The sequence below is a fragment of the Mobula hypostoma genome, chromosome 16 (assembly GCF_963921235.1).
Source record: "Mobula hypostoma chromosome 16, sMobHyp1.1, whole genome shotgun sequence".
In the NCBI taxonomy this organism is placed as follows: Eukaryota; Metazoa; Chordata; class Chondrichthyes; order Myliobatiformes; family Myliobatidae; genus Mobula; species Mobula hypostoma.
In genome coordinates, this window is record NC_086112.1 from 14,152,486 (window position 1) to 14,166,001 (window position 13,516).

The following is a 13,516-nucleotide window of genomic DNA, read 5'->3' on the forward strand; positions in this document are numbered from 1 at the left end:
GTTACTTCTTAAATTTCTATTTTGCACTACTTACTTAATTTAACTGTTGAAAATATACATACTTCATGTAATTCAAGCTTTTTTTCTATTACTATGTATGGCACTGTACTGCAGTTGCAAAGACAAATTTCTCGACACATGCCAGTAATATTAAACCTGATCCTGACTCTGAACTGAGACCGCTGGGCGTTACGCTAATCGCTACACAACTGTGCTGCCCAGGCACATACCGCAGTACCTGCCCTCCACTTCAGCCCCTTGGAGCTAAACAGCATCTGGAACGTGGAGAAGTGAAACAGGAGGCAAGGAAATTGACAGACTTTGGTTATAATATCAGTTCACCACTGACCAATAATAATAAAAATAGATTCCGCTACGTGTGTACTTACTGCAACCCACTTCAACTACATCTCCATTCTCTTCCTGACTTGCCAACTTTCTGCGTTTTGTCGTAGGTTCCAGCTGCTCCACCTCCGACTCCTTTCTCCTCTGAGAGTCCACGATCTGCAGGATGTGAATTTTCACAGTCAGACTCAGTTACATGGCTGCTCGGTCTGACTACGCCAAATTCTGTTACATCCACTCACCTTTCACAATTTAAAGTTTCTGGATTCACCCTAAATCATATCAGTTAACGATTTATACGCACGAGTGAAATATAGTTTCCAAAATAAAAAAATCCTGAGAATCACTGACCCAGCTGAGAACTGCTGCCCCACTCAGGTGGAAACAACTCCCCAAATTAAACAGCTACTTGCTAGCCCTTTGTTCACCTACCTCTGTACCAGGTTATACGGTCTTGAGACTCCTCACTGCAAGGCCATGAAATATTCAAAACTAAAATTTAAAATTCTTCTCATTCAAACTATCCAAAGCTTGAATTTGATGTGGACTGTTTCTGTGCCATGACATTTTATTACCTGTAACACAAGCTATACTTTGAAGTATGAACTGGCTGCATCACCGTCTGGTATGGAGGAGGGACAGGGGCACCACACAGGATGGAAACAAGCTGCAGAAAGTTGTAAACTCAGTCAGCTCCATCAGTATCCAGGACATCCAGGAGTGATGCCTCAAAAAGGCAGCGTCCCTTGTTAGGAATCCTCACCTTCTCATCGCTACCATCAGGGAGAAGGTACAGGAGCCTGAAGACCCACATTCAATGATTCAGGGACAGCTTCTTCCCCTCTGCCATCAGATTTCTGAATGGACATTGAACCCAAAAACACTACCTCACTCTCATTTGTTTTCTCTTTTTACACTACATATTCAATTTAACCTTTTTCTAATAGATATATACTTACTGTAATTTAGTTTTAAATTATGTTTTGCTGTTGCATAACAACAAATTTCATGACATACGCCAGTGATATTAAACCTGATTCTGATCCTGATCGGTCCATATGCAATTACTGAATCACAATTTGTATAGTCCATGAACACTACTTCATTATTTTCCTTTCGTTTCCCAATGTATAGTATTTTTCAGGTCTTTCAGAGGTGTACAAGATGCAAAGATAGAGTGGACAGCCGGAGACTTTTACCACAGGGCAGAAATGGCTACTACAGGAGGACATAACATTAAAGTGATGGTAGGAAAGTATAGGTGGGGGGGAGGGGTCAGAGGTAAATTTTTTTTACACAGAGTGGCGGGTGGTAGAGACAAATATGTTATAGACATTTAAGGGACTCTTAGATAGGCATATGGATGAAAGAAAAATGGTGGGTAACGTAGGAAGGAAGAGCTAGATTGATTTCAGAAAGGGTTAAAAGGCCGGCACATTATGGGCTGAAGGACCTGTACTGTTTTCTGTTCTATGTTCTTTGCACTGTCATAGTAGTGAAATCACTCGAGTCAAATATGGATGCTCTCCTAAGGGGTTGTCTATTGGTGGATCCTCAGGTGTCTGTAGAGGCCGATCTAGGATCCACATATCCTGGTGCAGTGAGGGCAAGAGTAAGTGGTGGCTGTGGCTAGAGGTTTGGGGCTTTTGGTTGTTGAATCTTTGCACTGTAGTGATTCTGCAAAGCAACAAATTTTCACAATATTTAGGACAGTGATAATAAACATGTTTCTGATTTGTTTTAGGTAATATGTATTTGCATTGGACAGTCAAACAGATAAACACAGACTAAATGCTGGAGGTCATCAGGAGATCAGATAGCATCTCTGGAGGGAAGGGGTCCTCAGCATTACCTACCCCTCCACCTATCTTTGTATCATCCGCAAACTTTGCCACAAAGCCATTAATTCCATAATCTAAATAACTGACAAACAATGTGAAAAGCAGCGGTCCCAGTACTGACCCCTGAGGAACACCACTAGTCACTGGCAGCCAACCAGAAAAGGCAGCTTTAATCCCACTCACTGCCTCCCGCCTGTCAGCCATTCCTCTATCCATGCCAGTATCTTTCCTACAAAGCAGGAAGATTTTATCTTGTAAAGTAGCCTCATGTGAGGCACCTTATCAAACACTTTCTGAAAATCCAAGTAAATGGCAACCACTGCCTCTCCTTTGTCCACCCTGCTTGTTACTTCCTCGAAGAATTCTAATAGATTTGTCAGGCAAGATTTCCTTTCAAAGAAACCATGCTGACTTTGACTTATTTTATCATTAGCCTCTAAGTACCCTGAAACCTCATCTTTAATAATAGACTCCCACACTTTCCCAACCACTAAAGTTGGGCTAACTGGCCTATAATTTCCCTTCTTTTGCCTTCCTCCCTTCTTAAAGGAGTGAATGTTGATCTTTCACCAGAACTGAAGGCCTACCTGTATATTCTGAGCAGAAGGCTTGGTTACAGGATACACAGGGCACAGTCAAGAAAGACTTGAACGCTCTTCTCCCCTTCCTTTACACTTATCCAGAAGCGCAGACCATTTCATTTCACAGAACATGTCATCACCAAGAGCACTGCTATGGGTGACTAAAAGTCACAATATCATTTCCTAACGTAAAACCTCACGATCAAGGTGGACCTATGGGCATCACAGGCATGTCCTCATTCCTCAACCTCTCTTCCCTCTGCGGCTTCCACCCACCAACGTTCTCACCCGGAGGGGCAATGTATAAAACCTTCTCACTGATGCCCACTGTCGAGTACTCACTGCCTCCAGCGATCACTCCTTCTGCCTGGTTAGCTGCCCACCAGTGCCCGAAACAAGGAGGAAAAGCGGGGGAACTGCCCCTTCTTTCCAGACATCTCTTTTTCACGTTTCATCGTGGCTCACTTTGGAGATGTGGCCACCAACAGGACGAGTATTTATCACTTTCCTAACTGCTTTTCATCATTTCAGCCTCGCTATTATGACCATCATGTTCCGAATAGGACGGCAGGGTGGAGACACTTCCCTACCAATGGAGGTGTAAGGGGCTCCTTCTCTCCACTACCCTGCAGGTCACCCTTGGGCAAGGCATAGCACTTGCTTAGCCCCCCGATCAGGGTCACGTGAAGCCGCTGGAGCAGGTGATGGATGGTCGCCCTGGTCGTGTGACTACTGACTCCAGGCAGACAATCTCTGAAGAGTACTGATAATGGCTGGGGACACCCGTCCTGTACAGACACTGCCCAGAAAAAGGCAATGGCAAACCACTTCTGTAGAAAAAATTGCCAAGGACAATCATGGTGATGGAAAGACCATGATTGCCTCCATCATACGACATGGCACATAATGATGGTGATAATGTTCCAAATGCTCCATTGAACTTTGGAACTCATTACTAAGAAGTGAAAAGTAAATTTATTATCAAAGTACATGTATGTCACCATATACAACCTTTCCTTCCACGCTCCCTTGCAAACTAGATGTCTGGAGGACAGTTCTCAGAACATTTCATTTTCAACTATGGTGGCTTGAATCAGGTTTTCGGAATTTTCCATTGAACTTTAACCCTTTGTTGATTATACTCAATGTTCAAAATACTTAGTACAGAATACATACATATCACCACACACAACCCTGAGATTCTTTTTCTGCAGGCATACACCAAATCTATAGAACAGTAACTGTAAACAATGGACAACATTCTGTGCAAATGCAGGTATAAATAAACAGCAATAAATAACAACGGGCCAAATGGCCTAACTCTCAAAGTTCAGAGTTCAAAGTAAATTTATTACCAGAGTACATGCATGTAACCACACACAACCCTGAGATTCTTTTTCTGTGGGAATACCTAGCAAATCTATAGAACAGTAACTATAAACAGGATCTGTAAACTAAGCAGGAACTGTAAACTGTTAAAAAAAACTGTGCAAATGCAAATAATGAATAAATAACGAGCATAAAAAAACAAGATAAGATTCCTTAAATGAGTGTGGTTATCCCTTTTTGTTCAAGAGCCTGACGGTTGAGGGGTAGTAACTGTTCATAAACCTGGTGGTGCAAGTCCTGAGGCTCTTGTACCTTCGACCTGATGGCAGCAGCGAGAAAAGAGCATAGCCTGGGTAGTGAGGATCTCTGATGATGGATGCTGTTTTTCTATGGCAACGTTTCATGTAGATGTGCTCAATGGTTGGGAGTGTTTTACCCATGATGTACTAAGCCGAATCCACTACCTTTTGTAGGATTTTCCACTCAAAGGCCTTGGTGCTCCCATACCAGGCCCAATGCAGCCACTCAGCACACTTTCCACCACACAGTTTACCAAGATTTTTGATTAAATGCCGAACCTCTGCTGACTCCTGAGGAAATAGAGGATCTGTCATGTTTTCTTCTCAATAATATTTATACAATGGGTCCTGGACAATCTTCTCGGATATTTAAAGTTACTGACCCTCGCTACCTCTGATCCTCTGATGATTACTGGCTCATGGACCGCTGGTTTCCCTCTCCTGAAGTCTACAATCAGTTCCTTGGTCTTATTGACATTGGGTGAGAGGTTGTTGTTATTACACCACTCAGCCAAATTTCCTTGTATGCTGATTCATCACCACCTTTGATACAGCCCACAACAGTGGTGTCATCAGCAAACTTGTATATGGTGTTGGAGTTGTACTTAGCCACACAGTCATATGTGTAAAGCGAATAGAGCAGAGGCTAAGTACACATCCCTGTGGTGCTCGTGTGCTGATGGAGATGGTGGAGGAAATGTGTTTGCCAATCTGAACTGACTGGGGTCTACAAGTGAGGAAATCCAGGAGGTAGCGAGGCCCAGGTTTACCGATTAGTTTTGAGGGGATGATAGTGTTAAATGCTGTAGTCAATAAAGGGGGCCGGCTGGTGGCGCAATGACATCAGCACCAGACCCGGGAGCGGAGGTTCCCTGGTTCAAAACCAGTCGGGTCCGCTCCCGAGTACGCTTTCCATCCGTGCCGGGTTGAGTGTCGAGATCTCAACCCGACCTCGTAAAATAAAGGGAAAAATACTGCGAAAATGTCTTTGTGAGGAGTAGCGCACCACACAGTCTCTCTCTCGCTCCGCACCTTGTAAAAGCCATGAAAAAGACATCATCACGGACGCACACTGGCGCATGCACAGACACAGACCCACACGCACGCAGGCACACGCCAAAAAAATAAAGAGCATCCTGATGTGTGCATCTTTGCCGTTCCAGGGTTGAGTGAAGAGCCGATGAGACAGCATCTGCTGTCGACCTGTTGCTTCAGTCGGCGAATTGGAGTGGATCCAAGTTGCCGTTCAGACAGGTGTTGATACGCTTCAACACCAGGCTCTCAAAGCACTGCATCACAGTGGATGTAAGCGCCTCTGGGCGACAATCATTGAGGCAGATTATCACACTCCTCCTTGGGCACCGTACGACTGGAGCCAGCTTGAAGCAGGTGGGTACCACGCACTGCCAGAGCGAGAGGGTGAAGATATCCGTGAATGCAGCAGCCAGTTGGTCGGCACAGCTCTTCAGTACTCGACCAGGAACTCTGCCGTGGTCAGGTTATCATGCATTCCTCTCCGATGGTTGTCACCTCGTCACGGTGGAAAGGTCTGAGCATTCTTGAGATCCCCAGTGTGATGCCACCTGTTGCCTACCTCCTGATATGGTCAGCCATGGCAGTAAGTTCAAGGCAGACCAAGAGCAATCCAACCGAGCCCTCGATGATGGAGCTGGCCAAACAGGATGACACATCACAACGACAGTGAAGGTGCATTCCATGACGCAGGACCTTGACCCTGATCTGTCATGGGCCTTGTGATGGCTCCCCCATGCATCAGCCTCCCCATGACAAACAAAGTCACATTCAGGCGTTCCCCATTTAGGAAGTGCACCCCAACATTTTGATCATGTGGATCCTGGATTGGCCTCTACAGCCACGAGAACCCAGCAGCAGACAGCCCCTTAGCAACTCCAGTGATCTGAATATTACTGCAATCGTGCATTAGTAAGATTATCGGGAAGATCTTTGACTTGGCATCCATGGGCCCGGAAGGAATTGGGTTTAATGAGTCAGTTTATTCTCCCGTCATAATTTATAATACAAAACATCAACTCACAACCTTTCCCAGGCTGCGGGTTTTGCGAATTGTCAAGTACTGTATTCCAGTTCCCTTCAGTGTAAACACAAGCAATACTACCAAGGTTACACTCCCAAATTCCAGGGATGAATCAAACTGGCCCCACGTGAAAACCTGCGTCCTTACAGTAGATCTAGGCTGGAAAGGTACCCAAAACCGGCAACAAAAGAAAGTAACAGATTGAAATGCTTTATGAACAAAGACACCAGGAAGTGGGGTGTGCACCGTATTCTACAATTTCTCTCCACGTGCCTGGGATTCAGAATATTACATGCACATCAATCCCTTATCCGTTAAATGTGCTGAAACGCGCAGAGGTGCATGCCTAACGCGTCCGAGCGGTGACTGACCTGGAGCCCGGGGGCGAGGGAAGTCGCTGCCACATTGTCTCCCCTCTCCTGCTGCCCCTTCCTCGCTACAGGGCGGAAGAATTTGCTGATCACAACCTGGCTCCCCGCAGCTTTCCTCCCGCGGCCTTTCGCCTGGGACATCGCTGCTGCCAGCGGCCCGCACCCGCTGCCGAGTGACGGGCGGAGCGGGGCGGGGCGACGGCGGAGTGACGGCGGAGCGGGGCTGCGCTGCGCCGGTCCGGTCAGCGGGCGGAGCGGGGCTGTCCTGGACCGCGGGCTGCGCTGCTCCCTTAAAGCGGCACGCACACTTGGGCCTGAGCCCCCGGCGCGGCCATAAGCAACAGCGGAGCGTCCCGCAGGCAGCCCGTGTTCTTCACCTTTTGCTGAAATCCGAAGCCGTTTCGCAGGAGTGACGGAGAACAGCGACATCACCGGCACAACCCTCCCCATCCGGGACGTGCCACTATCACCTCCCGTCGCCAGCAGCAGGGAGAAGCAACAAGAACCTGAAGCCCCACAGTCAATGTCCCACCGTTTCTTCCCCTCCGCCACCAGATTTCTAAACGGCCCAGAAACCCATGATTTTCTGCGCTATTTACTTATATTGTCATTTGTAGCAATTTTCGGTATCGCGCCATCCTGAAAACGTCAAATTTCAGGACCTTGTGTCAGTGATAATAAACCTGGTTTCTGACTGGTCCATGAACTCTACCTTGTTACTTCTCCTTTTATTCCGGTGTTTATTGTGGTTTGTGGTAAGTTTATGTCTTTGCTGCCACAGAACAATAAATGTCAGAGAGAATAAACTTGCTTCTGGACTTTGGACTCAGAGGAGAGGCTGCAAGTTCTTGAAACCTGAAGCACGGACTGCTGGACAACCTGCTGACTCCTTCCAGCATTGGGTGTGTGTTGCTGAAGAAGCCTAAGAATAATCATAACAAATAATAATAAATTCTAATTCCTCTGATTCTGTATATTGATCCCTGCCGACCTGCCATTGGCTGCTTTGGCGTGACGTCATTTGGCGCCATTTTTCAGCGGCGCGCATATGGGAGAACGGTGTCTTCGCTCTGCGGCTCACCATTGGCTATTTTTGTATGATGTCACTTTGGCGCCATTTTCCTGCCCCGCCAGGGGGGCGGTCCGGTGGTTCACCATTGGCTAACTTGGTGTGATGTCATATTGGCGCCAGTTACTCGCGGGTCGGGGACCGGCGACATCGTTCAGCGGGCGGAATGGGTCGGGTGATCAACTCCATCGTCGCCGTTTGTCCTAACATGGGCATCGGGAACAAGGGCAACCTCCCGTGGCACCCGGTCCGGCTGAGGCAAGTGATGCAGAAGCGAGACCCCTTCAGGTGTGGGGAGGCTACCCGGGTTGTCCAGTACGCCCTCTCCTCTTTGAGACCACCCACCGCAGACCCCAAGGATCTCCAGCCACTGTAGACAGGGAATCTCCACTGCCCCCGGGACCACCCTCCCAGGATAGACCTCAGGATATAGTCATGGGACCAACCAGACCCCAAGGATCTCCACCCACTGTAGACCTTAGGGAATCTCCATGGCCCTGGGACCACCCTCTCAAGATAGACCTCAGGATATATTCATGGGACCCCAAGGGATTTCCACAGACCCCAGGGTATTTCCCTGAGACCCACCTTAATTCAGGAGACTCCCATTCCTGTTCTTAAAAGAGCTTCCGCTCCCATGAGGGGCTCTTAAAAATAAAGACCCTCCTCACCCACCTTAGTAGCACTGGGTATTCCGTATGGCCATGGTGTTTGATTTGCTGCATGTGGTCAAATTGATGCCTTGGGGTGGACGATCCCGGTGAGTTCTTGGGTCTCTGATGCGAGGCCTCGGTGATGGGAGAGGGAGGAGATGGACACCCTGTTGAATTCTTGAAGTCTTGTGGTGGCAGGCCTCAGCCAGAGAAGGAAGAACGACCCCGATGAGTTATTGGGGTCTCCGGTGGGAAGTTTTGGTGAGGGAGGGAAAACCTCAGTAAACCTGGTGGGACAACCTCAGTGAATCTCTTGGCTGTAGCTGATCAAAGGTCCTTCAGCCATTGTGCAACAAGCTGATATCCTATAACTTTTTGATTGTGCCAAAGGGCAAAGAGCAACGGCAGGTTGTTTTGTGCGTGGATTTTAAACTTGGAGAGTGCATTGGAGAGTCAGGTTACTCCTTTACACCTTGTCAGAGTGAGGGATTGATATTAGCTTATAAGAACATGATAGATAGTAGCAAGAGGCCATTTTGCCTGCACTGCCACTCAATGCCACTTTCCTGCACCAATCCACATCCATTCATTCCCTTTGTATCTAAAATCTGTCTGTTGGCTTTGAGCATATTTACTCCCCACAGCAGCTGCCTTGGATAGTGTATTAACATCCCTGCATGATGCCCTGAAAACCTTTTTCTCCACATCCTCCCAATTGAACATTTTTAGAAGCCCATCTCTCCTCCGGGGCACCGGCTGCCAACCACTTCTCGCCAGAGGCCAGTCTTTCAAATTGTCCCCAGGTGTAGCCCGTCTTTGATCTTACCTCTCCCAGGGATGAGGTCCTGTGAGTTTCTGTACCACTGGGTTTTTTATGGGATGGGACCACTAGCCCCATGTCCCGCCCTCCTCCTTTCGCAGCCAGTCCTGGGACCGTCCGTGGCAGAGTTCTGAGAGGGTGGAGGAGGCAGGTATTCTCATGACATCATTGTCATATCTGAACGGTGTGAGATTTACTTTTCCTTCCTAATTATTGCACAGACTTGACATGTAACTGTGTCTTGGGGAGACTTCCGGTAGAGCTCATGGAGTGAAGTCGTGTTCTTGACTCGCTCCATTACCTCTGAGTTTTTTCCTATGATCAGCTACATTTAAGCTAACCATTAAGGCACCAATTTTTACAGTACCTTGCAACAGATTGTGTTTTTTGATGTTTGGATGCTTTTAAGATCTGCTATGTCTAAGAAAGGGAAAGACGGTAAACCTCCGGTTAGACCGAAAGTTACCGACCCTCCTCCGATTGAACCAGCGTTAACTTTGAAAGCTGTATCGGATCTGATTCATACGGAAATTTCAACTACTGTAACGGATCTGATTCGTGTGGAAATTTCAACTAAACTGCAGAAAATAATTGATGTAATTGATAAAATGGAAACATCTATCACGGAACATCAGATTGCTATATCTAATCTTCAAAAATCCACGCAACAAAATGAACTCAAGATGGGGAAAATTGAAGAAACAATTACTGTAATGAAGAAAAAACTTGACTTTCTGACTGTTAAAAACTCTGACTTAGAATCCAGAATGTGACGACAGAATATTCGAATTATTGGTATTCGTGAAGCTGCTGAATCTGATGACCCTATAAAGTTTTTTTCTCAACTTTTAAAAAATTCATTTCCTACCTTATTTCCTGACCAACCACCACTATTGGATCAGGCTCACAGAGTCCCAGTATATTCGTCTAAGTCAGATAAACCTCGGCATGTTATTTTACGATTTCATTATTTTCAAGACAAGGAGAAATTGCTTCGATTCGCTCGACCTAAAGGGTACGTTGATTACTCGGAGCTTCGGTTTCACCTGGTGGAGGAGTTCAGTAAGCAGGTTCAGGATCAACATGTCCGTTACAGATCTGTGATGTCGGAACTCTACAAGATGGATTTAAAACCAGTGTTGCTTTATCCTGCACGTTTGAAGATTCGATCGCCTGATGGGTCTTCCCGTTTTATCGACTCTCCATCGGAAGCCCAGAGTTACCTGGATCAATTTTCGCTTTCAACATCTTAATCGCAATTATTAAATCATCTCTTTTTGTTCAGAGGCAGTTAATCTGTTTGATTTAATTTTTTTTTCGCTTTGTATGAGGGCAGAAAAGTTTTTTTCGGTTTAATTAACATGGTTGCCAAACTTTTTTTCTAACTGCGTCATTCCTTTCTTTTTCCTTTGGGATTCTGGGTGGCTATTCTCTCAGCATCATTTTACGTATTTCCTTTGAGGCCTTAAACTTAGTAGTTTTCAAACGTACTTTTTGTGGTTTTCCTTGTTAGTCTATGCTAATTGTTTCACTTTCTTGTTTAACTATACGCTCTTGTTGGTTAACGGGTTTCTTTATATTTACCTGTTTTCTCTTTGTATTATATCGTGTTTGCTTTATCAGTGTACTTTTTTTTATTTCTCTACTGTTTTATAGCTGATCCTCTTATATATACATTTTTTTTAGTGAGTGTCTATCGGAAGTCATGGGGGTAGTTCTAGTGCTTGCTTCTTTCTGGCTGGTCTATCTTAGATTTAGCTTTGGGGGTTCGGTGGGGGGGGGCTTCACATTTTGGTTTCTTTTTCTTGGGCTACTTGTATTACCGAAGTATTGGTCGCGTTCTCCTTCCCGTTATCTCTTGTTTGTTCTGTTCCCTTTCCGGGTGCATGGGTCGAACCTATTGTCAATCCTCCTCTTTTTTCGGGTTTACTTTAGGGTTTATGGAGTCTACAATTAATTTTGTCTCCTGGAATACTAATGGTCTTAATCATCCAATAAAAAGGAAAAAAGTTTTTAGAGTATTCCGGAGACTTAAAGCACATGTTCTATTTTTACAAGAGACCCATGTGCGGAGGGGGGACAGATTACGTTTTTTTAAATTCTGGAAGGCTGAACACTTCCATTTGAATTCTAACGCTAAGATTCGAGGAGTTTCTATTTTTATAGATCCCTCAATCACTTTTGTACAACATGATATTATTTCTGATCCGAATGGCAGATTTCTACTGGTTAGTGGTTTACTCTTTAATAAAAAGGTAGTTTTGGTTAACGTCTATGCTCCTAACATGGACTGTCCAGAATTTTACAAATCATTATTTAATTTGTTCCCGAATTTGAATGAGTTTTCACTAATTTGGGGCGGGGATCCTAATACTTGTTTATCTCCCTCTTTGGACTGTTCGGCTCCTTTACGGACCTTACCCAATAAATCTGCAACCTTGATTAACTCATTCCTTTCAGATTCCGGGTCGATGGACATTTGGCATTTTTTGCATCCTGGAGAAAAAGATTTTTCTTTTTTTTTTCACATGTTCATCATTCCTATTCAAGAATTGATTATTTTTTTATTGACTCTCGTCTTATTTCTTCAGTGGTTAAATGTGAATATGACTCTATAACCATTTCGGATCATGCTCCACTTAAGCTTTCTATTAAAATATCGGCCAATACACAAAATAATAGACAATGGCGTTTTAATTCGCTGTTGCTTCAGGACTCGGATTTTGTTAACTTTATGAATGAACAGATTGATCTCTTTTTTACAATCAACTATACAGAAGATATTTCTATGAACATCCTTTGGGATACTTTTAAAGCTTATATTCGTGGTCAGATCATCTCGTACTCTGCTGCTTTGAGGAAGAGGTTGAACGACGAGGAGCTGGTTATTGTGGACAAGATTAAGGAAATTGATAAGATATATGCTACAGCTCCCTCTGAGAAGTTGTATAAACAAAGAACTGAACTTCAAATGGAACACAGTTTATTACTTTCGTTCTTGATTGCAAATCAATTAATAAAAACAAGAAGCGAATTTTATATACATAGTGACAAAGTTGGTAAACTATTGGCTAATCAGTTGAAGACTAACTATTCTAAATCTCAAATTAATCAGATTTATAATCAAAAAGATCAACTGATTTTTGATCAAGCTGAGATTAATCAATCCTTTTTTGATTTTTATTCCTCCTTATATCAATCAGTTTCCACGAGACTCTAAACATATGTATGACTTTTTAGATAACCTAGATTTCCCTAAGATTTCACATGATATATCTTCTATGCTAGACACTTCCTTTACTACTGATGAGATTAAGAATGTTACTTTCTCTATGAGCCCGGGAAAGCTCCTGGTCCTGATGGGTTTGCCGTGGAATTTTATAAATGTTTTGCATTTTCATTAATCCCTTGGTTATTCAGGGTTCTGGAGGCCTCATTAAAACTTAGTAAACTTCCCGAATCCTTCTATAGAGCTTCGATCTCTTTAATATCAAAGAAGGATAAAGATCCTGCTCAATGTGCATCTTATAGACCAATATCCTTATTAAATGTTGACTCTAAAATCTTTTCTAAATTATTAGCAAACAGATTAGAAAAAGCACTTCCTTATATTATTTCGGAAGACCAAACGGGTTTTATTAAAGGTCATTACTCTTTTTATAACATTCGTACACTGTTAAACATTGTTTATATCCCCTCACAAAATGATCCTGAGTGCGTCATTTCCTTAGATGCTGAAAAAGCCTTCAACCGAGTCGAATGGCCTTACTTATTTAAGGTGTTTGAAATGTTTAATTTCAGCCCAAAATTCATATCCTGGATCAAATTGTTATATCATTCTCCTATGGCCTCTGTCCGTACTAACTCTTTAAGCTCACCTTTTTTCCCTCTTTCTCGAGGTACCAGACAAGGTTGTCCTCTTAGTCCTTTATTATTTGATATTGCATTAGAACCTCTTGCAATTGCTATTCGAGAATCTCTAAATATTATTGGGATAACTCGGGGTTTAAAGTCCCATAAAGTATCACTCTATGCTGATGACTTACTTTTATATATCTCTAATCCTCAAAAATCTATCCCTGCTGCTTTAGATTTATTAGCACAATTTAGTCTTTTTTCAGGTTATAAGTTAGATCTCAGTAAGAGTGAACT

The 13,516-nt window shown here is 44.1% G+C and overlaps 2 protein-coding genes across 3 annotated transcripts in view; one reads left to right on the top strand and one right to left on the bottom strand.

Moving 5' to 3' along the window:
- The window catches only part of msh3 (mutS homolog 3 (E. coli)), a 266,392-nt gene extending 259,068 nt beyond the window's left edge, over positions 1-7,324 (bottom strand). The window contains exons 1-2 of the mRNA XM_063068557.1: positions 6,823-7,324; positions 390-504 (exon numbers count right to left, since the gene is read on the bottom strand). Coding sequence (XP_062924627.1) covers positions 390-504; positions 6,823-7,272 — 565 coding nt within the window. The 5' untranslated portion in view covers positions 7,273-7,324. The remainder of the gene's footprint in view (positions 1-389; positions 505-6,822) is intronic.
- A 698-nt stretch (positions 7,325-8,022) lies between these two features.
- Positions 8,023-13,516, top strand: part of dhfr (dihydrofolate reductase) — a 36,592-nt gene continuing 31,098 nt past the window's right edge. The window contains exon 1 of one of the 2 annotated variants that reach the window (XM_063068559.1): positions 8,023-8,149. In XM_063068559.1, the coding sequence (XP_062924629.1) occupies positions 8,058-8,149 (92 nt within the window). In that variant the 5' untranslated portion in view covers positions 8,023-8,057. Of the gene's footprint in view, positions 8,180-13,516 lie in introns of both variants that reach the window. The other variant, XM_063068558.1, reaches the window with a different exon arrangement.